Source organism: Chlorella variabilis (assembly GCF_000147415.1).
Source record: "Chlorella variabilis unplaced genomic scaffold CHLNCscaffold_1, whole genome shotgun sequence".
Taxonomy (NCBI): domain Eukaryota; kingdom Viridiplantae; phylum Chlorophyta; class Trebouxiophyceae; order Chlorellales; family Chlorellaceae; genus Chlorella; species Chlorella variabilis.
The window spans coordinates 212,812-237,941 of NW_005435087.1; the positions used below are offsets into that span (position 1 = coordinate 212,812).

The 25,130-nt window shown below is 67.1% G+C and overlaps 6 protein-coding genes across 6 annotated transcripts in view; 3 read left to right on the top strand and 3 right to left on the bottom strand.

Moving 5' to 3' along the window:
* The window catches only part of CHLNCDRAFT_56437 (hypothetical protein), a 5,765-nt gene extending 1,890 nt beyond the window's left edge, over positions 1-3,875 (bottom strand). The window contains exons 1-11 of the mRNA XM_005851944.1: positions 3,680-3,875; positions 3,535-3,604; positions 3,164-3,345; positions 2,701-2,812; positions 2,359-2,444; positions 2,016-2,142; positions 1,714-1,814; positions 1,437-1,511; positions 1,070-1,205; positions 624-742; positions 79-318 (exon numbers count right to left, since the gene is read on the bottom strand). Coding sequence (XP_005852006.1) covers positions 79-318; positions 624-742; positions 1,070-1,205; positions 1,437-1,511; positions 1,714-1,814; positions 2,016-2,142; positions 2,359-2,444; positions 2,701-2,812; positions 3,164-3,345; positions 3,535-3,604; positions 3,680-3,784 — 1,353 coding nt within the window. The 5' untranslated portion in view covers positions 3,785-3,875. The remainder of the gene's footprint in view (positions 1-78; positions 319-623; positions 743-1,069; positions 1,206-1,436; positions 1,512-1,713; positions 1,815-2,015; positions 2,143-2,358; positions 2,445-2,700; positions 2,813-3,163; positions 3,346-3,534; positions 3,605-3,679) is intronic.
* Positions 3,876-4,453: 578 nt separating this feature from the next.
* On the top strand, positions 4,454-7,166 carry CHLNCDRAFT_56438 (hypothetical protein; the record flags this gene model as incomplete). The annotated part of the gene is made up of 6 exons (XM_005851615.1): positions 4,454-4,696; positions 4,912-5,268; positions 5,625-5,783; positions 5,873-6,028; positions 6,133-6,233; positions 6,415-7,166. 6 exons carry the CDS (start codon positions 4,454-4,456, stop codon positions 6,596-6,598), a joined length of 1,200 nt encoding a protein of 399 aa, XP_005851677.1. The 3' UTR covers positions 6,599-7,166.
* A 341-nt stretch (positions 7,167-7,507) lies between these two features.
* On the bottom strand, positions 7,508-10,417 carry CHLNCDRAFT_29140 (hypothetical protein). Its single transcript, XM_005851945.1, has 9 exons — positions 10,189-10,417; positions 9,980-10,040; positions 9,691-9,841; positions 9,069-9,397; positions 8,727-8,796; positions 8,439-8,541; positions 8,206-8,280; positions 8,008-8,049; positions 7,508-7,842 (listed from the first exon to the last, which is right to left on the bottom strand). The coding sequence occupies exons 1-9, from the start codon at positions 10,321-10,323 to the stop codon at positions 7,645-7,647; spliced, it is 1,164 nt and encodes a 387-aa protein (XP_005852007.1). The 5' UTR covers positions 10,324-10,417; the 3' UTR covers positions 7,508-7,644.
* A 337-nt stretch (positions 10,418-10,754) lies between these two features.
* Positions 10,755-13,512, top strand: CHLNCDRAFT_7735 (hypothetical protein; the record flags this gene model as incomplete). The annotated part of the gene is made up of 7 exons (XM_005851616.1): positions 10,755-11,022; positions 11,181-11,398; positions 11,792-12,067; positions 12,292-12,426; positions 12,602-12,795; positions 12,940-13,177; positions 13,324-13,512. Coding segments are annotated over 7 exons (1,518 nt in total), but the record flags the coding sequence as incomplete, so codon positions are not given.
* Positions 13,513-13,625: 113 nt separating this feature from the next.
* CHLNCDRAFT_56440 (hypothetical protein) lies at positions 13,626-20,803 on the bottom strand (the record flags this gene model as incomplete). Its single annotated transcript, XM_005851946.1, has 23 exons — positions 13,626-14,102; positions 14,271-14,319; positions 14,556-14,615; positions 14,765-14,869; positions 15,059-15,119; positions 15,303-15,391; positions 15,578-15,711; positions 15,837-15,978; positions 16,209-16,304; positions 16,540-16,603; positions 16,776-16,841; positions 17,038-17,165; positions 17,361-17,416; positions 17,581-17,660; positions 17,903-17,987; positions 18,214-18,302; positions 18,558-18,708; positions 18,908-18,974; positions 19,145-19,246; positions 19,400-19,493; positions 19,693-19,742; positions 20,064-20,219; positions 20,495-20,803. 23 exons carry the CDS (start codon positions 20,801-20,803, stop codon positions 14,041-14,043), a joined length of 2,295 nt encoding a protein of 764 aa, XP_005852008.1. The 3' UTR covers positions 13,626-14,040.
* A 719-nt stretch (positions 20,804-21,522) lies between these two features.
* CHLNCDRAFT_132936 (hypothetical protein) lies at positions 21,523-22,505 on the top strand (the record flags this gene model as incomplete). Its single annotated transcript, XM_005851617.1, has 6 exons — positions 21,523-21,571; positions 21,742-21,814; positions 21,908-21,971; positions 22,079-22,147; positions 22,255-22,345; positions 22,453-22,505. 6 exons carry the CDS (start codon positions 21,523-21,525, stop codon positions 22,503-22,505), a joined length of 399 nt encoding a protein of 132 aa, XP_005851679.1.
* Between the last annotated feature and the right edge of the window lie 2,625 nt (positions 22,506-25,130).

Here is a 25,130-nt window from a genome sequence, read left to right on the forward strand (position 1 = left end):
GATCACCACCCGGCGCGCACCCGGCCCGCCCGCCCGGCGCCGGCGCCCTGCGTGCCCCCCTGGCTGCCCCCGGCCCACCTGGCTGGTGGTGATCTGCTCCAGCATGCCCTTGACCACCATGGCGCGCAGCAGGCGGGTGTCCAGGTCGTCGCCGCGGGGGGAGTGGTAGGTGATGAAGACGTCGGCGAAGCCCGAGTCCTGCACCAACTGCACCGCCGCGCGTCCCAGCCCGTCGGCCAGCGCCACAAATGGCTGCAGCTCCTTGAGGACCTCGGGGGCCACCATGGGGGCGTTGACGCAGCTGGGGGTCAGCTCGCCCTGCGGGGGAGGCAGGCGGGGAGGCGGCGGGGAGCGGTGGGGAGCGGCGGCGGCGTGAGAAGAGGCTGGAGGGAGGGAGAATGGACGCGCGGCAGGCGCGCAGGGCGGCGGCGCAGGCCCCGGGCTGAGGCGTCGGGACCGAGGGGCCGGGACTGGGCACGGCAGCGGGCCAGGCCAGAGGTTGGGGAGGGGCGAGACGGTGCTGCTTGAGCAGCAGCAGCAGCCACTGACGACGGCGCCCGTGCCTCCATCCCCACACCACACACAACTCCGCACCGCCCACACTCGGCGGCCCTCCCCCTCACGTTGAGGGCAGAGATGACGGCTTCTGCAATCTCGTACGCAACCTCCTCCTGCGCCTCCTTGGTGGAGGCGCCCAGGTGGGGGGTGCAGATGACGGCCGGGTGGCTAACCAGCGGGTTGTCTGCGGGAGGGGCGAGGCGGGGAGGAGGCAGGGCAGGGCAGGGCAGGCAGGATGAAGCGGGTTCTGGGGCCGGAGCAGGGCGGTGCAGGGTCGAAGCACAGCAGCTGGATGCCGGGCAGAGCGGGCGACACGGGAGAGGGGGTACAGGGGGAGAGGCAGAGAGGGCACGGCGGCTTGCTGCCGCTCCTGCTCCCAACAACCTCTGTGCCGAGCCCGCCTGCCTCCGCCAGTGCCAGCCCGCCTCCCCACCAACCAGACCTTGCCCACACCCGCGAACGCACAGACACACACACAGCCTCCCCCGAGCCCCAGCCGCCACCCGCGCACCCTCCGGCGGCGGCTCGGTAGAGAACACATCAAGCGCAGCCCCGGCCACGATGCCGGCATCCAGCGCGCGCTTGAGCGCGTCGTCGTCAATCACGCCGCCGCGCGCCACATTCACGATGCGGGCGCCCTTCTTCATCTGCAGGCGTGGCGGCGTTGGGAAAGGGGGTGGCAGCGGTGGGAAAGGGGCCCGCCGGGGAGCGCCGGGAGGTGGGCGGGGGCGGGAGGGGCGCTCCGGCAGCGGTGGCGGAGCGGCGTGGGAGGCCAGCAGGCACAGGAGGTACTGGGCAGGGGCCCAGGAAACAAGGCGGCGACAACACTCTTTATAAATAACGAATGTGCTGCGTTCGCGCCCGAGGCGGCGGCCCACCTTTGCGAAGAGCTCGTCGTTGAACATGCCCTTGGTGTTGGGCGTCAGCGGGGTGTGCAGCGAGAAGAAGTCGCCCTGCGGAGAGGCAGGGCATGGGCGGGGCTGGGGCTGTGAGTTACCACGGCGAGGGGGTCGGCCAGCGGGGCAGGCGGCCACGTCCAGCATGCTGCTGCCCCCACGACGGTGTTACGCAGCCGCTGCTGCCCAGGGCAGGCTGCAGTACACCGGCACCCCAGGGCAGCGGTACTGTCGCGATGGTACTGCCGGCGCCGCCCACCTGCGCCAGCGCCTCGTCCAGGGTCACCAGCTTCACGCCCAGCGCTGCCGCCTTCTCCTGGGAGGCGTACGGGTCGTAAGCCACCACAGCCATGCCCAGGCCTGCGCAGGGGAGGAAAGGACGGCAGGGCAGGGGTGGAGCGTGAGATGTGGTTGGGCCTGGGGTGGGCCCGGTGGGAGCAACCACAGCAACCACCAGGCTGGCGACGACTCGGGGCCACAGCAGCGGCAGGCATGGATAGCCAGGTGCGCAGCAGCGGGCAGGCGGGACAGGCTGCACCAGCACCGCAGCCACGCGCTCACCCTTGGCGCGGCGTGCCACCTCAGACCCGACCTTTCCAAAGCCCATCACCGCCAGCGTCTTGCCCACCATGCTGACGCCCACCCACTTGCTGCGCTCCCACCGGCCGCCCTTCATGGCGGCGTCAGCCTGCAGTGAGGAGACAGGTGGTGTGCAGCGGGGGCGGGGTTGGGGCGACGCGAGCCGCAGCAGGGCAGGGCGCATGCGGCACGGCAGCCGGGGCCGGGCCGACAGCCGGGCCCCCAAGCGGGCAGAGTGAGCTAGTGCTAGCGCCAGCCCAGGAGGCAGCACACCGGGCTGCCGGAAGGGCCAGCCGGGAGCGAGCCGCCTGCGGCAGGCACCGACCTGGGGCACGTTGCGGGCCAGGGCGCACAGCAGCGCAATGCCGTGCTCGGCGGCGGCCACGGTGTTGGCGGTGGGAGCGTTCACCACTGCAGCGGCATGGGGCAGCAGACCCCAGGTCAGCACCACGCCCGTGCAGCCGGCGCCGCCTGCACTGGTGTCCACTCCTCTCCTGCGGCCAGCCAGCTGCGCCAGCCAGCTGCACACACGTCGCGGCGCCAGCGCCTCCAGCCCCTTCACCCCGCCCCCTGCATCCTCCCCCCTCTCTGCCGCCAGCAATCGTCGCTGCCGCCGCGCGGCTGCAACATGGAACTTCATGTACGCAGCAGGCCAGGCAGTGCGCACCCAGGCAGCCCATCTCCGAGGCGGCTGCGAGGTCGACGTTGTCGATGCCCACCCCGGCGCGGCCCACCACCTTGAGGCGGCCCTTGGAGGCCTCAAACACCTCGCGGGTGACCTGCGGGGGATGGGAGGCGGGGAGGCGGGACAGGGTGGCGGTGAGAGCGGGGCGGGCAGGAGTGAGTGGGGGCTGGATGGGAAAAGGTGGGGAGAGGAAGGGAAGAGGCTGGGCGGCCAGATGCGAGAGGTTTGGGCGGCCACATGGGAAGGAGAGCTGCTGTGCTGATCGATGGATTACAAAAAGGAACGACCAATCCCGGCGTGCCAGCAAATTCCGCCTCGCTGTCGCCGCCGATGGCCGCGTGCGCACGCATGCGCCTCGCCCCCACCCCTCGCGTTGCCTGCCTCTACGGTCACCGCTGGCAGCGCCAGTCAGATACCAATCGCTGCCGAGGCGCGCGTGGCGCACCTTGGTGGCGGAGCGGATGACGATTGCGTCCACCAGGCTGATCTTGGCCAGCAGCTCGTCGTTGGTCATGTCGTAGCTGCAGTCCACGGTGCCCACCTCCTTCAACATCTCCACGCCGCCAGCACCCAGCTTCTCCGCCACCAGGATGGTGGGCTTGGGGGCGTCGGAGGCCACAGCCACGACTGCGGGGCGGGCGGGCGGGCGAGGGAGGAGGCGGCGGTGTGGCGGCGGCGGCGGCGGCAGGGAGCCCGGGTGCCTGGGCGTAAACCCGAGGTGGGCACCCTGTCGACCCTGCCATCGGGGTGCCCAGCCCCGGATCAGGCGGGCGGACGGCACTGGCAGAACACGTGCTGTTGGGAACAGCATCACACCTTGCAGGCTGGCACTCCTGGGGGCTGCGGCGCGCCTGGCGCGGCGGTGCGCCACGGCCATGCCAGACACCTGCAGGAGCAAGGCACACGTTTGGAAGAGTCCTGCGGGTCCAGCATGCAGGCGGCGGCCACTTTGATGGCGCACCTGGGGGCCCAGGCATGCAGTCTGCCGGTGCTGCACCCGCATCGTGGGCCGCTGTACCCGCTGCTGCGCAGGCAGCAGGGCCTGTGCGGTGATGGTTGTCTGCATGGTTTGTGCGCTCGCCGGCAAAGACAGCTGCTCTGCACGGAGAGCTACAGCCGCTTTGGGATGCAGTATGCAGGTGTAAAGTTCGGGTTTCAATGGCAGAATGAATGATGCCCCGCCCAGCACTGAATTGCAAACGTTTTCGGCGGCTGGCCTTTCCACCACCTCCCGCCGGCCTTGCCAGCCCCTCTCAATCCTCCCCACTTGCTGACGGCTGCCTTGGCCTGTTTGGACCTGGACCTGCCCCCAGGCGTTTGGCATCTCCCTTTGCTGACTGCTTGACCTGCGCCCGGCGCGCTCCTCGCCCCTCTGCAAGCCTAGCATGGCTGGGGAACAGCAGCGCAGGGGACCGCCGGCGCCTACGACACTCAGAGTGGTCACACTTGAGCTGGACCTGCCGCCCACCAACGGCGGCGGCGGCAGGGCAGCGAGCAGAGCAGAGGGCAGCAGCAGCAGCCCCAAGCCCAGGCAAGGCCAGGCCCCAGTGCCTGGATAGCGACACACACAGCCACAACATTGTACCACAGCGCTGTGCCCCACCTCTCTTGCTGCAGGCTGCGGCGCAAGCATTCGTCCAACGCCAGCCCCGCGCATGCCCGCTCGCCGCCGCCCGTGCCGGGCCGCTCGCACTGCGACTGCCAGACGGAGCCGGACATCCTGGAGGCACTGGCAATGCCTGTGGAGGCCAGCTGCAGCACCCAGACGAACTCTGCCAGGGCGCCGCTGCCGCCGCCGCGGGCGGTGCCCGTCCCGCTGGTTTGCGACAGCGGCACCCAGGTGTCACAAGCCAACCTGTGCGATTGGGAGGCCGATGCGGTGCCTGCCAGCGAGCAGCTGGCAGAGCAAGCGCAGGCAGAGGTGGCGGAGGAGCAGCGGGTAGAGGCACTGCGGCGCAGGATGCGAGAGGTGGAGGAGGTGAGGTGCAGGTGCTGGTGGCGCGAGCAGCTTGCTGCGGGGAGCAGCTGGTGGAGGGTAGCTCTTGCATGCAGGAGGGGAGAGGGCGCAGCCGAGCCAGCCATGCATGCTTAGGCAGATCATGATGGATTTGAGGGAAGCACGCACAGAGCCATGGGCGGGGTCTTGGTCCAGAAGAAGCACCACATGCCCGCCTTGCGTGACTTATCATGCAGGCACAATACATGCAGCAGCAGGAGGTGCTGGAGAGCGAGCGCGTGTGGCAGCAGCGCGAAGCGACGGAGCGGGCGCTGCGGCAGCGCGAGGCGGAGGAGGTGGCGGCGGCGCAGGCGCAGCTGGCGTTTGAGGTGGTGCCCTTGGCGGCGCTGGAGGCGGAAGTGCAGGCGCTGGCGCTGCCTGTGCTGGAGGGGCTGGCGGCGGCCCAGCTGGCAGAGGCCTGCGCCGCCTCAGCTGCAGGCCCGGGCAGCGGAGAGCGTCGGGCAGCAGAGCTGGACACCATGGATCAGTTCGAGGCGCTGCAGGAGGCTGCGCCGGCAGAAGCGCCAGCGCCGCCACCAGGGCCGGAGAGCGAGGTGGTAGCAGCCGAGGGCAGCAGCATTCAGACGGCTGTCGGTGACTTTATAGACTGATCCTGCTGATCTTCACTGTCTTCTGGTTTCCTACCTTCAACTGGAAACTGTATGCACTGTTTTGTGCCCGACAGCACTGGAGGCGCCGCCGATCGCCGCCAGCTGGGCGAGGCACGTCATCCTGGATTCTGCTGCCCAAACCCCTTGCAAACTCGCATCTGTATCTTTGTGAGCAGCAGGAGAGCGCCATGGCAGCCGCAGTAGCGCAACACGTGCTGCTCAGACCCGTTGCGGGCCGCTCAAACTTTCGGCACCGAGACGCCCTCCCGGCAGCTCCGCTGGCGGTGCATAGCCTGCAGCTTGGGCTGGCAAGCAGCCGGGAAGCGAAATCGGCGGGGCGGCAAAGGGCGCCACTTCGCTGCCAAGCGCTGAGCAGCGCTGGCAGTGCTGGAGCGGCTCCACAGCAGCAGCAGCACGCCAATGCGAGACGAGTGGTGCTGGCGGTGGACCCCACCGAGGTGGGCAGCGGCGGCTGGGTGTGGCGGCGGCGGCAGCACAGGGGAGCCAGCACGGCGCGAGCCAAACGCATGCCCGCTCCTGCCTGCAGGACTCGGTGGCCGCCTTCAACTGGGTGCTGAACAACCTGCTGAAGCCCCAGGACGAGCTGCACCTGCTACACGTCGTGCCAGACATCTTTTTCGGCCCCTCCAGCGGCTCCATCTACTACTGCTCCTCGCCAGACCCCGAAACCGAGCGCCTCCTGGTGAGCTGCGGGGGCCTGGAAGGGTGCCGGCCCGCCCGCCCCGGCCTGCCCGCCCTTGCCGCCGACACGCCGCCGCGCCGCCCCTCGCCCTCGTGTCCCTGCAGTGGCAGCAGGCCAAGCAGTTTTTTGTGGACAACTTCCTCGAGCATGCCAAGGGGTGCGGCCTGGAGGACAGCGTGTATCTGCACCTCGTCAAGGAGCGCAGGTGGGGCCCACGTGTGTGAGTCGCGACATGCCCAGCAGCAGCATCCACACGGAGCAGCCGGGAGCAGCCGGGCAGGCCTGGCTGCGGTCTGCCGTTTTTGCAGCCCTTGGGAGTGCTGGGCTGGGGCTGCTGGACGATCCTGATGCCCTGTGATCCCTGTGTGCCCTCCCCCCCGGCGCAGGCACAAGCACATAGGCAAGGCGGTGTGCAAGAAGGCTGAAGAGTTGGGGGCGGACCCGCTGGTGGTGGCCTCCCATGACAAGGGGCCTCTGGAGGAGCTGCTGCTGGGCTCGGTGTCCAAGTTCTGCGCCACGCACAGCAAGCGGCCCGTGCTGCTGCTGCACCCCAACCACTCCAGCCTCTGAGCAGCCGGTGCTCCGCGGGGCGCTGCTGGCCATCGGCTGCCACCGCTCGCTTGCTCAGCGGCTGACCCAGGCGGCTGAGCCGCAGCAACACGGAGGCTGCTGGCCACAGCAAGGAGACCCCAGCCACCCTTGCTGGCAGCACGTGCTGCGGTCTCGCGCGCGGCGTGTATAACTCTATCCGGCTCATGACGTGCTGCCCTGCCAGGCTGTACCATCCTCGCTCCTGCTGGGATGCAGGAACCTTGTTTTCGCTTGGCCACGCCCCCCCCTGACGTTTCATGAGCTGTCTCATTTCTTTCTTCCATCATAGGCACCCTCACCGACCCCAACCACCATTGCCTTTTCCCAGCAGGCCGGCCCCAGCTTTTTCGCTGGCAGCAGCGCGCAGCAGCCCCTTTGCGGACTGTCTGTGGTGGGGCTCCCTGCCTCAGTTTTGTGCCTGTGTGTGATCTCCCACTTTGTCTGCATTTTTCAAGTATCTACGCCACAACAAACGATCTCATCGCAGCTTTAAAAATGTCCACATCAGTGATCATCAAGGAGGCAAGACATGTAAGAGCATGCATCGAGTTGAGGCTGTCAGCACTGCACAGCTGAAGATATCTGTCGGGGGGCAAGCAGCGGCTGTGCCGCATGGAGATGCAACATGGGGCAAACCGGCAGGACTCGCCCGGCGGGCTGATGGTTCGGAGTTGGGAGCGGTAATCGCAACAACGTAGCTGCAAGGCCTGCCTACCTGCCCGCCAGCGTCTTCCGAGCTGACCTGTGGGCGCCAGGCTGGCGCCGGAGAAGCGCGTCGCCGCCAGCAGAGCACTGCTGGGCCCACAAGCTCCCAGCAGAAAGCTGTGCCACCTTGTCCACTTGCACCCTGTGGCCCTGCCCGGGTTCAGCGTGAGCACTTGTCTCTTTGCGTCACTGGCTGCTACACTTCCTTCCAAAATTCCAGCAGAACACAAGCGGTGAATGATTGGTCAAGAGTGGGGGCCAGCACGGTAGCAAGGAATGGCATTGTGCCGGGGTCAAGCTAGCATCCTGCGGGGGCGGGGTCACGAGTTGGAGCTCTTCACGCCGCCCTGCCAGGCCGTCCGCATGGCCGACAGCAGCGACCCCTTGCCCTTCTCCTTGACGTTTGGCAGCAGCCCCTTCTGCGGCTCCGCATACGCCTCGCCGCCGCGGAACCACGTCTTGTCGGGCACCCCCATGCCGCCGCCGTCGCTCAGAACCAGCGTCCGCATCTCGCAGTTCTGTGCAGAGGGGAGGGCGAGGCGGGCAGGCCCGGGTCTTGTCAGGGCGGCAGGAGTGTGAGAGGGAGGGAGAGCCGGCGGCCCAGCCAGCGCGGTGGCTGGCAGCACAACGAGGCGCACAGCGACCACAAGCAGGCAGTCAGGCGTGCCCACAGCGCCACCCACCTCGTACCACCGCTGCAGGTTCTCCCGCACAGGCTTGGCAAACTGCAGGGGGCAGGAGGCAGGAAGAAAGTGCTGGCTGGGAACCACCCAGGCCCGCTGCAAACGCCTGACGCAGTCGTTTGCCCTGCTGGGCAGGCACACAGCTGGACAGGCCCAGCGCCCGGCAGGCACGCAGGCCCTGGCGGCGCCCTGCCGCACCTCGTTGCCGAAGCAGGTGAGCGTGAACCAGAGGAAGGCGCTGTGTGTGACCACCGCTATGTTGGTCTCTGGCCGCTGCGGCAGGGAAGCATGTGGCCGCATCGAGGCAGCCAGGTCAGCACAGCGTGCACGGCATGCAAAGCCCGGCACGGCACGGCAGGCTGCGCAGGAACCCAGGCGTCTAATTACACCCCTCCCTGCCCACGCCGCCTGGCCCCTCCCAGACCCAATACCTGCATGAGCCAGGCCAGGAAGTTGAAGCCACGCACCACCACGCGCGACTCGCTTTCCACCTTGCCCGCCTCCCAGCTCAGGTCAAGTTCGCTCTCTATCAAGCTGCATGGCGCAGCAGCAGCGCACGGCACGGCAAAGCAGGCACAGCATTGGGTCGCACGGCAGCGGCCATGCGGCAGGACGGAGAGCGGGCCACACCCTGCCCGCTCAGCAGCGGCATGATGTATGCAGGCGGCGGAGGAGGAGCAAGCGGCGCGGGCGGCAGCGAGGCACACGGCAGCCCGCACCTAAAGTCTACCCCGGGGAACTGCCGCTGCGCGTCCTCCAGGGCCTGCCGCTTGTCACACTGCGAGGGGCCTGCAGCAGCCGAGGAGGCGGTGTATGTGTGCATGCGAGCGTGGCGGCAGCAGTTGTGGTGGGGTGGGGTAGGGCGTGGAGGGAAGGAGCAGCGACCTGGCACAGCAAGGGCCAGTTTAGGCGCAGGCAGCACAAGGCATGCGTGCTCAGCAGCACGCCGACAAGAGCAGCCGCGTACTGCGTACTGCGCACTGCACACTGAGGCGTACTGCGGCTCCGGCGGGGGGCGGCCGCTTCCCCAGCGGGCCGTCCCGCGGCCGCCCGGAGCGCACCTAGCCGCTCCCGGCAGAGCTCCTGCGCCACGAGCTTCACCCCGGGGCGCAGCGACAGGCCGCCGTGCGCGGTGCGCACTTTCCACTGCGCGTCCTGGGCCGCCATGAGCATGGTGGGCGGGTCAAAGGCGCAGAGCGAGGGGTCGATGCCAAAGATGCCCGCCGCCGTCTCCAGCGTGCGGGCCATGGGGCTGACCACCACCAGCTGCACCCCCGCCGTGGGCTGCTGGCTGTACATGTGGCGCCCCAGCGCGTGCGCTTGGTCCCAGCCCCGCTCCGTCAGCCGCGCGTCCAGGTTCTGGCTGTAGCCGACGTTGTGGAAGCCCTCGCTGCGGGAGCGGTAGTGGGGAGGTGGCGGCGGTTGGGGTGACTGGCGGCGGGGCCAAGGGCACGGCTCGTTCGCAGGGGCAGGGGAGCAGGGCATAGTCGTGCGCTGGTGACCCCCCCACTGGCTGCGCTGGGTATACCATGCCCTTTGCCACGCCAACACCTGCTTGCAGGCAAGAGACCAGTCGCTTGCTCCCATAGCAGGCAAGCAACCCTGGCCTGCCTTTCCCCCACGCCGTATCGCAAACAGACTCCCCGGCTGCTTGTCCTCAGGCCCCTTGAGGCCCGGCCGCACCCGTGGCGAATGAAGTGGATGACCTTGGTGTTGCAGAAGGGCGTGAGCGACAGCTGCGGCTCGTACTTGGGCGGCTGCTTCTCGCTGCCCGGTGGCGGCGGCGGCGTGCCCCCCGGCGTCGTCTGCCCGCTGTTGCGCCCGATGTTGTTGTCTGCGGGGCGTGGGCGGGGAGGTAGCAGGAGGAAGGCTTGCAGAGGGCCTGCCGGGGATGCTGGTTTGGGGGTGGCTACTGCAGCGGGCTTTTCAGTGGCAACGTATCCACTAGCCCACACATCCGCAACCCCCTTACCGTCATCCGCCAGGACATCGCTAAACTCCCGCCGCACTTTCGCAACCGTGCGCAGGTAGTCCTGGAGCAACCAGCGAGGCAGGGAAAGCATGCAGCATGCTCAGCAGAGTTGCGGGTTGCAGCGGCAAGGGCAGCGGGCGCGCGGCGGGCAGCGCCTATCCAATTGGGGCCACCGCACGATCCATGCGGCCCTTCAAGGCCTTCCTCACCTGCATGCCGGTGCTCCAGAAGCGCGTGGGGCTCCTCTCCCACTGCTTGGTGGCCCATTCCAAAAACTGTTTATTCAGGGCCTGCACGTATTCCTTGAACTGCTTCACGCGGTCATCCTTTTCGCTTGGCGACATCCTGGGCGTTTCTGGGCAACCCGCACAGGGCACCTCCAGGCCGAACCGCTCCTGGCGCGCGACAGGCGCTGCTGACAATTGAGAAGCGTGCAGGGAATCGCGGGAGAACAGAACGGGGTGATCAGGCAGCTGGTAGGGCTTCCGCTGCCATCGGGTGACACGTCCGCCGCGGCTATGTTGCTTCACACACCCTGATCGCACTTTTGTCTTAGTCCCGGCACCCCGTCAATGCAACCTGCCATGCAGGAGACGCCGCAGCAGCGGACCGCCGGCCTGATGGCGCCGTTTCTGCACGCTGCACAGGCTGCCCGCCTGTTTCCCGATAGCAAGACCTTAGTGTAAGTGCATGTACATGGCGGGACTTGCAGGCGGTGTATTGGAGCTCCAGCTGCTTGCTCTCCAGCTGCCGCGAACGTCGACGCTGCCGCAGGGACACGCCGCTTGCCGCGGCCCCCACCCAAGTCGCCGCAGCGTTTGCGGCCCTGGAGCTGCCAGGAGAGCCCGAGAAGCACCGTGAGGCGCTGCAGACGTTCTGCAGGCGCTGGCTGCTGCCAGTTGAGTCGGACCTGCAGCCGGCGGAGGTGCCGCAGCTGGCGGCGGGCCCGCCGCCCGCCTGGCTGCCGCTGGTCGCCCAACCCGACATCCGGCGCTGGGCGGAGAGCCTGTTCCACATGTGGGGCTCATTGTGTCGCCAGGTGGGTACGGGGGGCGGGCTGGCGCAGCGGCATTGCGTGCCTGCGGGACCACCTCGCTTTCTTCAGGCCAATCTGGGGCTGGGCCACTGTTTTCTCATCAGCCCGCATCCCGACCTGCGCCAGCCCTTGCCCTCACGCCGCCCTGCGCCACGCTGCAGGCAGCGCCTGACGTGGCGGCGCACCCCGACCGCCACACCCTGCTGCTGCCGCCTCAGCCGCGCCCCTTTGTCATCCCGGGGGCCAGGTTCAGGGAGCAATACTACTGGGATACCTTTTGGTCGGTGCGGGGCCTGCTGGCCTGCGGCCTGCTGGAGATGGCGCAGGCAAGCTTGGGCAGCCTGGCTGGGCTTCGGGGCTGCCACCGCGGGCCGGCGCCTGCCGTGCCGGCGCATGCTGCACCCCACCCCTGCGACAACGCGCCCGGCAGCGGCCCTGGCCGCGCGGGCATGCGAAGTTGATGTCATGTGCTGGCGGCATGCTGTGCATGCTGGGCCTGCAGGGCGTGGTGAGCAACCTGTTGGGAATGGTGGAGCAGCACGGCTTCATGCCCAACGGCCTCCGCTCCTACTTCCTCCACCGCTCCCAGCCCCCGCTGCTCAGCCAGGCAAGCCAGGAATGAGTGAACACAGCGCTGGTGGCACAAGGAGACACAGAAATGCCCCTGCTGCCGCCCCTGCTGCCACCGCTCCTCGCACTCCTTCCGCGCTTGCTGCTGCTGCCCCTGCGTGTTCTGGCTGGGCCGGTGCGGGCGTCGTTTGCATCTCCTCACGTAGTCCAGCCCTACCCTGATGCACCTCCTGCCGCAGATGGTGGCGGCGCTGCACGCCGCGGCGCCGGACGAAGCGCTGCTGCTGCGGGCGCTGGCGGCCTTCCGGCAAGAGCACAACTACTGGATGTCTGGGGCCAAGGAGGTGGCGCTCCGAGGGGCGGACGGCCGCACGTACCGCCTGGCGCGGTACCATGCGGCGTGGGACAAGCCGCGGCCGGAATCATACAGGCAAGGCTGGCTGGCCGCCGGCCTGCCCAGCCGCCACGCGCCCGCCTGTCTAGTGCGCTGCTGGTTGCTGGGCCTCCCTGCCCGCTCACCCTCCACTGACGCTGAAGCCGGGCGGCTGCCCAGCACACCGCGTCCGCCAGATCGGTAGACGGTTCTCTTCTTCTCTTGATCTCAGAGGAGGACCTCCTGACCCAAGCCGCTGGGACCTGCCTGCCCTCCCGGTGCAGGGAGGACGTGGCGACGGCAGACGGCCTGGCCCCGGCGGCGGCGGCGCAGCTGTGGCGGGAGCTGGCCACTGCAGCCGAGTCGGGCTGGGACTTTTCCTCCCGCTGGCTGGCAGACGGCACCAGCCTGCGCAGCTGCCGCGCCACGCGGGTCGTGCCGGCTGACCTCAATGCTCTGCTCTACCAGGTAGAGTGTGGAGTGTGGTGTGATTTGAGGGGTGCTGTGCAGGTGCCAGGCGCAGAGTGGAGACAGAAGGCGGCTGTGCTGCGCGGCGGGTGCGGCATCGGCCGATGGCGCAAGCAGCTGCGATTCTCAGGTCCCGCTCCTTTCCGGCCCTCGGCTGTGCTGTGCTGTGCTGCAGATGGAAAGCAACATGGCAGCCTTTGCAGATGAAGTGGGCTACCACGGCCTGGCTGCGGGCCTGGTGTACCAGGCCAAGCAGCGGCTGGCGGCCATCCGGGCCTTGATGTGGGATGACGCGTCTGGGCAATGGCGGGACTTGGTGCTGGGGGCACCAGATGGAGCAGACGAGGCTTCGACAGACGCTTCAGCACAGTATTCGGAGGATGAGGATGCAGGCAGCGAGGACTATTCAGCAACAGACAGCGCCGAAGATTCTGCGGGGACAGATGGCGGCGAGGAGGAGGAGGAGGAGGAGGAGCCTGTGTATAGTGCTGCTAGTGGCGGCTTCCGCCAGAGCCCAGTGCTGGCGGCCTCCAACTGGGTGCCACTCTACTGTGGCTGTGCCGCTGCGGGCAGCGCGCAGGCGGCGGCCGCGGTGGCGTCGCTGCGCGGCTCGGGCCTGATCCGCGAGGCTGGGGTGGCTGTCAGCCTGCGGGAGACGGGGCAACAGTGGGACTGGCCAAACGCGTGGCCGCCCATCACATGCATGCTAGTGGAGGGCTGCCAGAAGTATGGGGGAGAAGCAGGCGCCCAGGTGAGGCAGGCCTGCCGCAATGTTCTTGCGACTGGCAGGCGGAGCTGGCTGTACGCCGCTGCCGCATAGGTGGCTGCTGCCGTCCTACCTGGCTGCTGATCTGGCAGCCCACGACTGCCCTGCTGCTGCCCCACTCCTCTGTGCAGCTGGCAGCTGCCATGGCGCAGCAGTATCTGGAAACTGCCCACGCCGGCTGGGAGCAGAGTGGGCGCAACTTTGAGAAGTTTGATGCGCGGCGGTTGGGCGCGCCAGGCGGCGGCGGCGAGTACGACTGCGTGGACGGCTTTGGGTGGACAAACGGCGTCGCGCTTGCGCTGCTACAGCAGTATGGCTGGCAGCCTGAGGCGACTGCGGGGCTGCCCGAACCACTGCCGCCGCCAGAGGCATAAGTTGCAGTATTTTATCGGCTGCCGTATGGCCTGTGCTGTGTGGCATGGTGTGTCCTGAGGCACAGTGAGAGCAGTCACAATGTTGGGCACGTGTGTGCCCTAAGCCTGAATGTCAAGCGAAAAGCAGCATCAAACTTTGAACAACAAACAAGATAGAGGATTAGGGTGCAACGGGAGGAGCAGCACACAGGCCGCACATTCTCGCATGCGTGAGAATAAGTTGAAGGAAGCAGGCAATGAAAGGAGCGGAGGTCGGGCGCCTTGCTCAGGCAGGGGCGAACGGGAGCATTTGCCACAATCCGAGGGAGGCGCATGCAAATCGGGTGGGTTAGGTCCACCGCATGGGGGGGTGGGGGCTCTTTGGAGATCAGATTCGCAGTGCCAGTGGCCGCCACGAGCGGGCATGCGTCAAGGTGCAGGAGCAGGCTGGATGCTGCTGCAGGCTGGGGTCAAGGTGTCGCCGGTGATGTTTGCCTACGACTTGCCTGCCGCACGTGCGGCGCGGTAGTGGGAGGTCAGCTCCGCCTGGGTGTCGGCTGCAGGCAGCAGGCGGGCCGGCGTCCAGCTCATTGAAGGCCGCTCCGCTGCCGACTGGCCGCCATGCTTCTGCTGCCCTTGCGGCTTTCACTGTCATGCCACCCCGCGGCACCCGGCGATTCACAGGCCAGCCGCTATTGCACACCCCCACACATTACCAAGCCCACCTGTGACCGGCATGTGCGCCTGGTACTCCATTGTAAACTCGCCCTTGCCCTGCACACACACCACACACCATGCCACAACACATAACCACCAAAGCGAAGGGGCGCCGAAAGGACGGCACATGGGCCACCAGCATTTGATCCAGAAAAATGATCACGTCATTGCGCAGCACAGCAGGTGCCCCCCCAACTCCCGCAGCCCGGTGTGCTGCGCAGCAGCAACCAGCCAGCGGCACAGCACAGTACGGCGAGGCACAGCATGGCACAGCACGGCCGCCAGGGCCGCACCTGCGTCATGCTGCGCAGGCCTGTGGAGTACCCAAACATCTCGTTCAGCGGCACGTGCGCCTGCAGAACGGGGCCGGGCGGGGCAGCTCCAGCCGTCAGTGCTCGGCAGCACAGCGCCCCCAGCACTCCACACACACAGCGCCGCGCTCGGCAGCACACGCACACTCGCACACGCACAGGCCCTCCCAGCCCCCAGCCTCCCCGCTCACATTGATCACCACGTCGTCGCCCTCCTGCTCGCTGCTCATGATGATGCCCTTGCGCCTGTTCACGTCTCCGATGATGTTCCCCTGGAACTCGCTGGGGGCGGTGATCTGCTGGGAGGCAGGCGCGGGCAGTTGAGGGCAGTTTATATTTTATTATTATTGTTTTTATTTGTTGGCAGGGGCAGGGAGGAGTCCAGGAGGCGTTCAGGGAGGAAAGGGAGGGCAGAGAAGCCGCCAGTGGGCCCAGCAGGCGCAGAGGCAGCAGCAGCAGCAGTGGCCCCGACACCACCACCGCACACTCGCCTCCACATTCATGATGGGCTCCAGGATTGTGGGCGCCGCCTTCTCGTACCCCTGCCTGCGGGAGGAGTGACAAGGACAGGGAGCAGAGATGGACAGGCAGGAGGCATTACGGCGGCGATGGAGCGAGGAGTGCAGGCAGGGCTGGACGTGCATCTTAGTGCAGGCTGGCGCGGGAGCACACAGCCTGGAGCAGCCTCGCTTGGCCCGGGGTGCAGGCAAGCGTGGCCAGCATGCTCACTTGAATGCAAACATGCAGGCCAGCTTGAAGGCCAGTTCGCTCGAGTCCACCGCGTGCGCCGCACCGTCGGTCAGCACCACCCGCACACCCTGCAGGCAGCAGCGGAGGACGAGCAGGGCAAGGGCCAAGGGGCAACAGGTGCTCGGGCCAGCAGGGAGCGGCGGATGTGGGGAAGGGGCCCAGGGAGGGGCGGGAGCAGCTCAAAAAACAAACCACACCCGCGTCATTAGTAGCACCGCCCCCCCCCCCCCCCCCCAGCCCTCACACCCACGCACCTCCACCGGATGCCCGATGAGCGCCCCAGCATTCACCGCCTCCCGGAAGCCCTTCTCGCAGGCGGGGATGAAGTTGGGCGGAATGGCGTTGCCCAGGATGCCGTTTTCAAACTCGAACTTGGTGGGGTGGTCAGCTGCGCAGGTGGAGGCAGGGTCGCCGCGGTGAAGCCGAGGAAGTGTGGTGTCACACACACACAAACACATACACACAGAAAGACGCGCAAACGCCCACACACGCCGCCGCCCTCCCCGCACGCACCCGGCAGCGGCTCCAGGTATCCCGTCACCCGGCCGTACTGCCCCTGGCCGCCGCTCTGCTTCTTGTGCAGGTAGTCAAACTCCGCCCGCCGTGTCACCGCCTCCCGGAAGTTCACCCGCGGCTTGCCCACCTCGCAGTCCACCTGTGGGCAGGGCAGCAGGCGGGGCCACGGCCGGGACGGGGGTCGGGAACCAGCGAGGAAGCTGGCAGGGCGTGTATAACCAAGGGAGGAGCAGCAGCGACAGCGGCCGGGCATCCTCAGCAGGAGGCAGCGGCAGCAGAAGGGGTAGGCTCAGCTCCTTTGGCGGCGCATGCAGGCGGTACATGCAGGCGGTACATGCAGGCGGTACATGCGGTACATGCAGCGCACACCTTGTACTCCCGCTTCATGCGCTCTATGTAGATCTCCAGGTGCAGCTCGCCCATGCCGCTCACGATGGTCTGCCCACTCTCCGGGTCCATGGCCACCTGCGGTACATGCGGTACATGTGGTACGTGTCGCTGGATGCAGCACAGGCAGTACAGGGTAGGCGGCTGTCACAGCACCGGCTCGTGAGACAGCGGCAGAGCGCTGAGCCAAGGGGAAGGCAGGGCACAGGGAGCTTCGCTGCGGCAGCGGGCTAGCAGGCCTGGAAATCAGGCGCTGGCACTGCCCACCAGCTGCCCAGCAGCTTCCCGACCCGAACCAGGCCCACCCCCTCACCTTGAATGTGGGGTCCTCCTTGGTGAAGCGGTTAAGCGCCTTGCTGAAGTTGGCGCTCTGATCCCTGCAGCCAGCGGCGGTGCGGCAGCAAGGTGGGAGTCAGTGGACGCAAGGCGAGATGGCAGGCAATAGGGTGGGGCATGGGGTGGCCAGCCCACGGTGCGAGCCTGGATGCGGCACGCTTCCCTCCTGGCCCAGGGCAGCAGCAGCTGCGGCGCCCGCACAGGGCGTCCCACCTGGCCTTGGGCGCCACCGCCAGGCTCATCACCGGCTCGGGGACGGAGATGGACGTCATGGCCAGCCTGCACAAGGGGAGAGTGCCACGTGGCAGCCATTGGGTGAGGTTCCAATCAAAGCGGCACACAGGCCGGAGGTCACAACGCCTCTGTGTTGGGGCGGCGGGATGACCGCACACACACACCCCAACCACACACCCAAGGTGCATCCAGCACGCCACACGCCGATGCACCAGCCCTTCCTTTCCCACACGGAACCTACGTGGTGGCCCCGTCGCAGAAGGTGTCCCCAGAGGCGCACTCCACGCCAAACATGGCCACAATGTCCCCTGCCGCCGCCTCTGTGATGTCCTCCAGCTCGTCCGCGTGCATGCGCACCAGGCGTGGCACCTGCACAGGAGAGGCGTGGGTGAAGATGGGAAGGCGGCTTGGTCGCGGCAGGCAGGCAGCTGGCGCGGTGGCAGGCATGGGGTGGATGCAGGTGGGTGGAGGGCACAATAACGTGCAAGGGAGGCAGGCTTGGGAGCGGCCAGCAGGCGGGCGGTAGCAGGCAGCCTTGTTAAGAGTAAACTGGCAGTGCCGCACCTTGATGCGCTTGCCGCTGGTCTGGTTCACGATGTTGTCGCCCTTGCGCACCACGCCTGCGATGTGCAGCCAGCGGCAGGAAGAGGGGAAGCCCTCAGGGCAACCATGGGAGGCAGCTGGATACACATGTTCGCAGCACAGCACCGCAATCACATGCCACGGCACCGAGGTGTCGCAGGCGGCAGCACAGCACAGCACAGCAGCCTGCCACGCCGCCCACCCGAGTAGATGCGCATGTAGGTCAGCTGCCCAAACCGCCCCTCCTCCAGCTTGAAGGCCAGCGCCACCAGCGGGCCCGTTCTGCACAATGTGGCGGTAGCAAGCAACCACGCATGGTCAGCCAGAGAAGCGACGTACTGAGAGAGGGGTGCTTCTGAAAGCTGTGGTAAACACACGAATGTGGATGCCTTGCGAGGCCGGCAGATGTATGCATGCCCCCCACAACCAACGCATGGCACCCCTCCCAGGCCTTCCTGCCCGCATGCTGCACGGCAGCAGCACCACACCCCGAACATCTGCCCCTGCCATCCCCTCCCGCTCACTTGCTGCACGGCAGCAGCACCCGCTCCTCGCCCTTGTCCAGATCCAGCGCGAAATTGTTGACATCCAGCGGGGACGGCAGGTAGTCTGCAGTGGGCGGGGAGGCGAGCGGGCACAGCGTGCGTATACGTGTGCATGATGGTAGTGGTGGTGGTGGTGGTGTGCGTGTGCGCGTGTTGATCGGCAACGCAGAGAGGCGTGGTGCGGAGCAAGCAGGCAGCCCGGGCATTCGCATGGGCTGCTGCGGGGGCTGGTCGCGTGAGATGAGAGCCAGGGGCGAGAGCCAGGGTGGCAGCGGCGGCAGGCCACCCACCCGACACGCCATCCAGCAGCAGCTGCACTCCGCGGTTCTTAAAGGCGCTGCCCATGAAGACCGGCACAAACTTGAGGCCCAGCACAGACCTGCAGCGCACGATGCCGTGCACACACGGTGTTCAGACGGCATGCAGGTCTGGCACACAAAGCTGAGGCGCAGCACAGGCCTGCGGTGGCCGGCCTGTGCTGGCGGCTCGACAATCCCGCTGATCGCGTATCGACATCCAGCTCCGCCCATCCCCCACCTCCCAGGCCTCTCCCATACCAACCCGACCCATCTCGCATGCCCACGCCATCCCACATGCTCGGGCTCCCCAACGCCCAACGCCGCGTGGCGCCCACCTGCGTATCGCGTCCGCCAGCATGCCGCCGTCAATGGGCTCCTCCAGCACAAAGTGCTCCCCCAGGGCCTCGTCCACCTCCGCCACATGCTCAACCAGCTCCGCGCGCTTCGCCTCCACCTCCTCCTTCAGCTCAGCCGACAGCGGGACCTCTGCAGGGAGGGGGGATGGCGGTCGGGGCAGGTGGAGGCGGGTTGGTCGGTTGGGTGGTTGGGTAGTGCGTGGGGCGTGGGCGTCACATCCAGCGGCAACCACCCCCACCAATGCCCCAGCGATACACACACTGGGCAGAAGCGGTTCGCTCCCTCAGGCCTCTCCAACTGCAGCGCGCGGCGCGGTAGGCCCACTTACCCACCACCTTCTCGCCACTGCTGCCCTCGAAGTGGAAAGCGCGGCGCTCCACCAGGTCCACCAGGCCCTGGAGCAGCACCAGTGGCAGGGGCAGGCACGCAGGTAGGCAAACAGGCAGGCAGGCAGGCACAGCTGCGCAGCCTGTTGCATCCATCACATGCGGGGCCAGCAAGCCAGCCAAGCCAGCACGCAGTGCCAAGGAGCAGCTGCTGCAGGAAGGCCCACAGCGATCCGCACCCGCAGCGAGTCCTCCGAACCGATGGGCAGCTGCACCGCCGCCGCGTTCAGGCGCAGCTTCTCCCGCATCTGGCGGATGACCTTCCAGGGGTCGGCGCCCGCCTGCTCGCAAGGTGTGTGTGATTGTGTGAGTGAGGGCGGCGGGGCATGACCGGAGAAGACAGAGGCTCGCTGTGCCATGGGACACACTCACACACGCATGTGCATGGCATGCGCACACATGACATGGGCAGCACCGGCACCGCCAGCACTCACCCGGTCCAGCTTGTTGATGAAGGCCACCCGCGGTACATCGTACCGCCTCATCTGCCTGTCCACGGTGATGGACTGGGACTGCACGCCGCCCACGCTGTAGGCCAGAGAAACCAGGGAGGCAGACGGATGAGCCCAGGCAGATGAGTGGCAGGCAGGTCAGCAAAGTGAGCGGGCTGGAGTATCAGGGTGGGGGGTGGAGGGGCGCCTCGGCGGGGCTGAGGCCAGCAACCGCGGGCGCAGCCCACGCCGCCGGGCCGAGCGGGGAACTGGCAGCAGCTGATGAACAGCCGCACCTGCACAGCACCAGGATGGCGCCATCAAGCACACGCAGGGCTCGCTCCACCTGCAACGGCAGAGCGGCAGAGACGCAACAGCTCAGGGGATCAACCACCGCCGCGGCCGGTGCTGCCCACCGGACCGCCCTGCCGCTCCCAACCACCCAACAAAAACTGGCTCCAGCGCGCCAATACACGCCGGCGCTCCTGCCGCTGTCACTCCATAGCGCCAACCAACCGCCCAGCCGTGGGCCGCCCCCACACCCCTGGCAGTACAGTGCAGGTCATGCCTGCAGCATGCAGCAAACCCCCGGCAGTACGCAGCACCCCCCCGGGTAAATAGTACAGCTCATATTGGCAGTACACAGGTGAAGCACGGCAGTACGCACCTCAATCGTGAAGTCCACGTGGCCGGGGGTGTCGATAATGTTGATGTGCGTGTCCTTCCACCGGCAGAAGGTGGCCGCCGACTGGATCGTGATGCCCTTCTCCCGCTCCAGATCCATGCTGTCCATCTTGGCCCCCACCCCGTCCTTGCCGCGCACCTGCAGCCGTTGAGGGCAGCGGCGGCAGAGGTGTGTCAGCGACAGGCGGGTGGTAGCCGAAAATGTAGGTGCAGGCAGGGCAATGCCCCGGTGGGTTTTGCAGCCGGGGCATTGGGGCAAGGTGGTGCGCCACCGTCCATGCACCCACCCGCGCAATGCATGCAGCCAAACATAGTGCTCTTTACAGACAGTGGCGGCGGGCAGCGGCGGCAGAGGCGGCAACACCCCAGCAGCGGCAATGCCAGCGAGGCCCCCGCTCCCACAACTGAAAGCACCTCGTGGATGGCGTGGATGCGCCCCGTGTAGAACAGGATCCGCTCGGTGAGCGTGGTCTTGCCGCTGTCAATGTGGGCGGAGATGCCAATGTTGCGCACGTCGGTCAGTGCCGCCTTGTCCTCCTCCGTCACCCCCGCCGGCAGCGCCGCATACAGCCTGCCCCAGCCGGACTGCACCTCGCTGCTGCCCAGCAGGGCCGCTGCAGCAGGCCGGCCGCTGCTTGTGAAGCTCAGCGCCGCCACATCGCCGGCAAGCGCGCTGCGGATGAGGCCCAAGGCCTTCAGGCCCTGTCCACCTCCCCTCAGCATCGCCCTGGGCAGCCCCTAGTGCCTCAAAGCTATGGGTTGGGCCCGCTCAACTGCGATGCTGCATGCGCCGGCGCAGCCGCCCTCTCCCGCGATGCTGATGGCAACCTGCACCTGGCTAGCGCGCGATGGGGTCTAAATGATGATCCACTGAAACAACCCACCTGGCAGTCGTGGCGTGGCAGGGCGGGCGGGAGGAGAGAGAGTGAGGCTGACCAAGTGCATGCGCTCTCAGAGGCTGCCTGAACCCATTGCACCGCCGGCTGGCTCGCCAGCGGCTCGCCCCCTGGGTGGCATGTCTGACATGCGGCGGCGGCGGCGAACTGGCCGCTCCAGACTGAATCCGGTCCCAGGCTGCATGGGCATGGCTGCGGTCGTGGAAACTTGCCTGGCGCCTGCATCGTAGCATGCTGTGGGGATCTATGGGAGTTCCCTCTCCCTGCTCTGTGCACGCCTGTTGCAGCTCCCCGTCGACCAGCATGCGCACCCCGTGCCTGCACGCCAGCGATCCAAGCTGTTGTTGTACAGCACCAGCCCCCGGGCTACAGTGAGCTGCCATTAGACAAACATTTCAGCATCAAGGATCGTTTGGCCCACAGCAATGCGGCCGCGCCAGCTGGGTGCCGCCTACTCACCCACCAAATCTCCATGTGCCTGCTTCCCTCCCCGTCTCCTATCGCCCTTCCCCTTCCTTCTCCCTGGCAAGCACCAACACAGGCCCCATGGCTTCCTTCGCACACCTGCTCCTGCTGCTGCTGGGCGTGGCCTCGGGTGAGCGTGCAACGCAGCTCCCAGCAACCTTGTCTTGCTCTGCTGGGCCGGGAGGGCTGAGCAGGCCAGGGGAGAGGGCAGGCCTGCAAGGGTTTGGTGGGCTCGACAGGAGGATTGGGGTGTCGTCTGCTCCCAGCCTCAGGGGAGGCTCCCCTGTTCCTCTGCTGCAGTGGCTGCCCAGAACCGGATCCAGACGTGCATCCCACTTGGGGGGCCCATGCTGAACGCCTGCTCGGCGGAGCTGTGAGTGGGCGGCGCCGCAGGGCGGCTGCCGACCCCGGTGTATTGGATGTGTTAGGCCGGATTGACAGCCGCTTGCACTATTCTCTGCTGCAGGGAGTATCTCAACCAGCCTGATCAGTTCCCTCTCACCTCCACCTCTCCACCGGATGATGCCAAGGTGCCGGCAGCTGGCGGCACGCTGAGCGGTTGCGCAGCGCTCCCAGCCTGCTGTGTGGGAACCGGCTCTGGCACCTGCCTGACACGATGGCCGCCCCATGCCTGCAGGTCCAGTCTGTCATCTCCGGCCTGCCGGCGGGACTGCCCAGCGCACCATGCTGTGCTGCCGTCCAGAAGGTGAGGCTGCTTCCGAGACCTGCCTGCACGACCTGCTGCTGGGCCTGCCACTGCCATTTGAACCACACTATGCAAGCGTGTACGTCTCTGTTGTTCCTGCCCCGCAGTTTGACACCGCCGGCTGCGGCTGCGAGTCATCCCTGTCCCAAACGCTGAAGGCAGTGGGCATCCAGAGCGAGCCTGCAGGCCTGGCAGGCGGTGAGGTGGCAGGCTGCTCACACGCTCCTGCTGCCTCGTCAGCACGTGAGCAGCATGGCATTGGTCGAGGCGTGCCCTTACTACACCTGCCTGCCCCTGCCCTGCAGTGGTCAAGATTGCTGGCACCGCTTGCAAGTTCCAGCCCTTCCAGTGCCAGTAAGCAGCCGGCCACGCCGCTGCCAACTGCCGGCCCAGCCAGAGGCCTCGTGCCCCGACTGCCGGCAGTCCCTCCCTGTTGCCGAACCCTCTGATTGACCCCCACAACCGACCCCCTCATAATATCAACTTAGCGGACTTAGCGCAGCTCTCTGAACCAGACTGCACTTTGAAGGTGGAATTTTGGCGGCACCTGTTTTGAGCCGCGCTGCCGTGCCACGCGTCAAAGGGCGCTGCCGCCTCCCCCCCCCTCGCTGGTGGCCTTTGAGCCACGTTGATACTCGACTGTGCCTCAGCACATTCTGTCTCCCTCTGTAAATGCGTACCCCCCTGGCATACCGCCATTAGCACCAGGGCGCCCTTGGCGGCGGCGCCTGCAGCTAGGCCCCAGCGCAGGCAGGCGGCAGCTTGCATCTAGCTCGCGCCGGTTCATCCTGCTTGTCTGGGGCTCCCATGCCCCCCCATGCCTACCGCACCTTGCTTGAGCTCAAGGCTAACGCCATGACATGTGTGTTCCATCCCTATACTCTGCTTCCCCCCAGACCCTCCTCACACTTCAGGGAGCGCTGCTGATGCATAAACGGATAAATTGGGTAACCTGTTTCTTTGGGCGCGACTTTCCAAGACCTTGTTTTTCGTCATTGGTGGTTGATGCCTGCTGCAGCGTTCTCTCGGCATTCTGCGCTGTTCCCTGGTCTGCTGGGATTGTGAGTGGAGCACGCCGACGCTCTGCCAGCCCGCAAAGCCTTGCGGTGAGTTTAGTCAGGCCGCCCAGGATGCCCGTTCCATGAACCCGAGCTGCTGCCTCCCCGCCACGCACTGTCCGCCTCTGGGACTCCAGCACGGCATGAAAATGGGGGAGCCAGCCCCTGGGGCGCCGCGGTTGAAGGCACTAGATTGAGCGGCTCAGCCGCGGGGCCTCCTGCTCGCTCCGAGACGGAGCATTGCAGCCAGAAAGCCTTGGTGGTGCTACCGGATATCAGTGGGCCCCGCGGTTGCGGCTGGGGGTGTGGCGCACCACATCTGGGTGCCTGCTGCCTGCCGCCGCTCGCCCGCCGCCACCGCGCTCCAGAGGGCCCATGCCCCTGCACAGCCCCTGCGCTGCTGCAAGGCCCATCCCGCGATTATCTTTGACATTTCAGGCCACTCAACCACCCTTTAGCGCCTCTGCCATGCAGGCCTGTACCCCGCTGAGCATTCACGTCGGTCAAAACTGCCGCACCTCACACCCTGCACCACCCCCGTCTCCACAGTCCGTGGCAGACCCGCCGGCCAGCGCAGCCAGCAGGCCAGCAGCAGCAGCAGCCATGGCGAGCGTGAAGAACTCCCAGAACGGGGACCAGAATGTCAGAATTGTGACGGTGAGGCGCCCAGGCCCTGCAGCCCTGCAGCATGCCCTCGTCTCCAGCCGCGCCTGGCATGCACCCATCCCTCGTGCATCCTGCAGACCAGACAGCAGGAACATGCTGCTCTCCCTGATCCCTGCCTCCAGACCTTGCCCATATTTGCATCGGTCCTCACCTTCTGACTCCTCTCCCCCTCGCCCGGCCCATGCCTCGCAGGTCAGCCCCACGGTCAAGGCGGTGGCCGGCTCCATCGGTGGCGTGGTGGAGGCATGCATGCTGCAGCCCATCGACGTGATGAAGACGCGCCTACAGCTGGACCATTCGGGGCATTACAAGGGTGCGCCACATGCCTGCGCCTCGCCCGCTGCTGGGCGCTGGCGGCCTCTCCTCGCTACCTCATGGCAGCCTGCCCTGGCCAGTACTCACCTACTCACACCCACCCTCTGGACCATCCCTGCGCTCCCCACCCCGCGCCCCTGCAGGCATGATCCACTGCGGCCGCACGATTGCGCAGGAGGAGGGCATCAAGAGCCTGTGGAAGGGGCTGACGCCATTCGTGGGGCAGCTGACGCTCAAGTACGCGCTGCGCATGGGCTCCAATGCTTTCTTCCTGGAGCTGATGCGAGATGAGGTGGGCCCGCAGGCCGGCTGGGCCGGTTGCTGTGGTTGCCAGCCTGGCCTGTGCAGCAGCCTGGTCGACTTTACACTGTCTACCTGCTGGCGTGCCGACAGCGTGGGCCGGCCCGGCCCCGTGCTCCTGGCTGCAGGAGGGCAAGCTGTCTCAGGGCGCGCGGCTGACGGCTGGCCTTGGCGCGGGCGTGAGCGAGGCGCTGTTGATTGTGACTCCGTTTGAGGTGGTGAAGACGCGGCTGCAGCAGCAGAAGGGCACCGACAAGGCGCTGCTCAAGTACCGGGTGAGTGGCGGCCTGGCGGCAGGCAGGGCGATGGGTGCAGCGCGGCACATGGACAGGTGCGGTCGTCCTGCCGCAGCGCAGATGCCGGCGGTGCCAGGCTGCCTCGTCTTGCTGCTCACAGTGGCTGGCCCTGCTGCTGCTCCCGCCCTGCCTGCCTGCAGGGCCCTGTGCACACGGCAATGACAGTGGCGCGGGAGGAGGGCGTGATGAAGCTGTGGAGCGGCGCCACCGCCACCACCATCCGGCAGGGCAGCAACCAGATGAGCCTGTTCTGGGGCAAGGCGGTGTGCGACGGAATCTTCTTCGACAAGCACGTGAGCTGGAGGAGGGTGGAACACACGCCCTGCGCTGCTTGGCAGCTGGGCTGCG

Excerpts from the sequence above, each read along its gene's own strand:
- CHLNCDRAFT_29140 (XM_005851945.1), bottom strand. The coding sequence starts at position 10,323 with ATGTCGCCAAGCGAAAAGGATGACCGCGTGAAGCAGTTCAAGGAATAC. Across the intron at positions 8,542-8,726 it reads TTCCCCGGGGTAGACTTTAG|CTTGATAGAGAGCGAACTTG; the intron begins GTGCGGGCTGCC and ends TGCGCCATGCAG. Across the intron at positions 8,281-8,438 it reads TCCTGGCCTGGCTCATGCAG|CGGCCAGAGACCAACATAGC; the intron begins GTATTGGGTCTG and ends TCCCTGCCGCAG.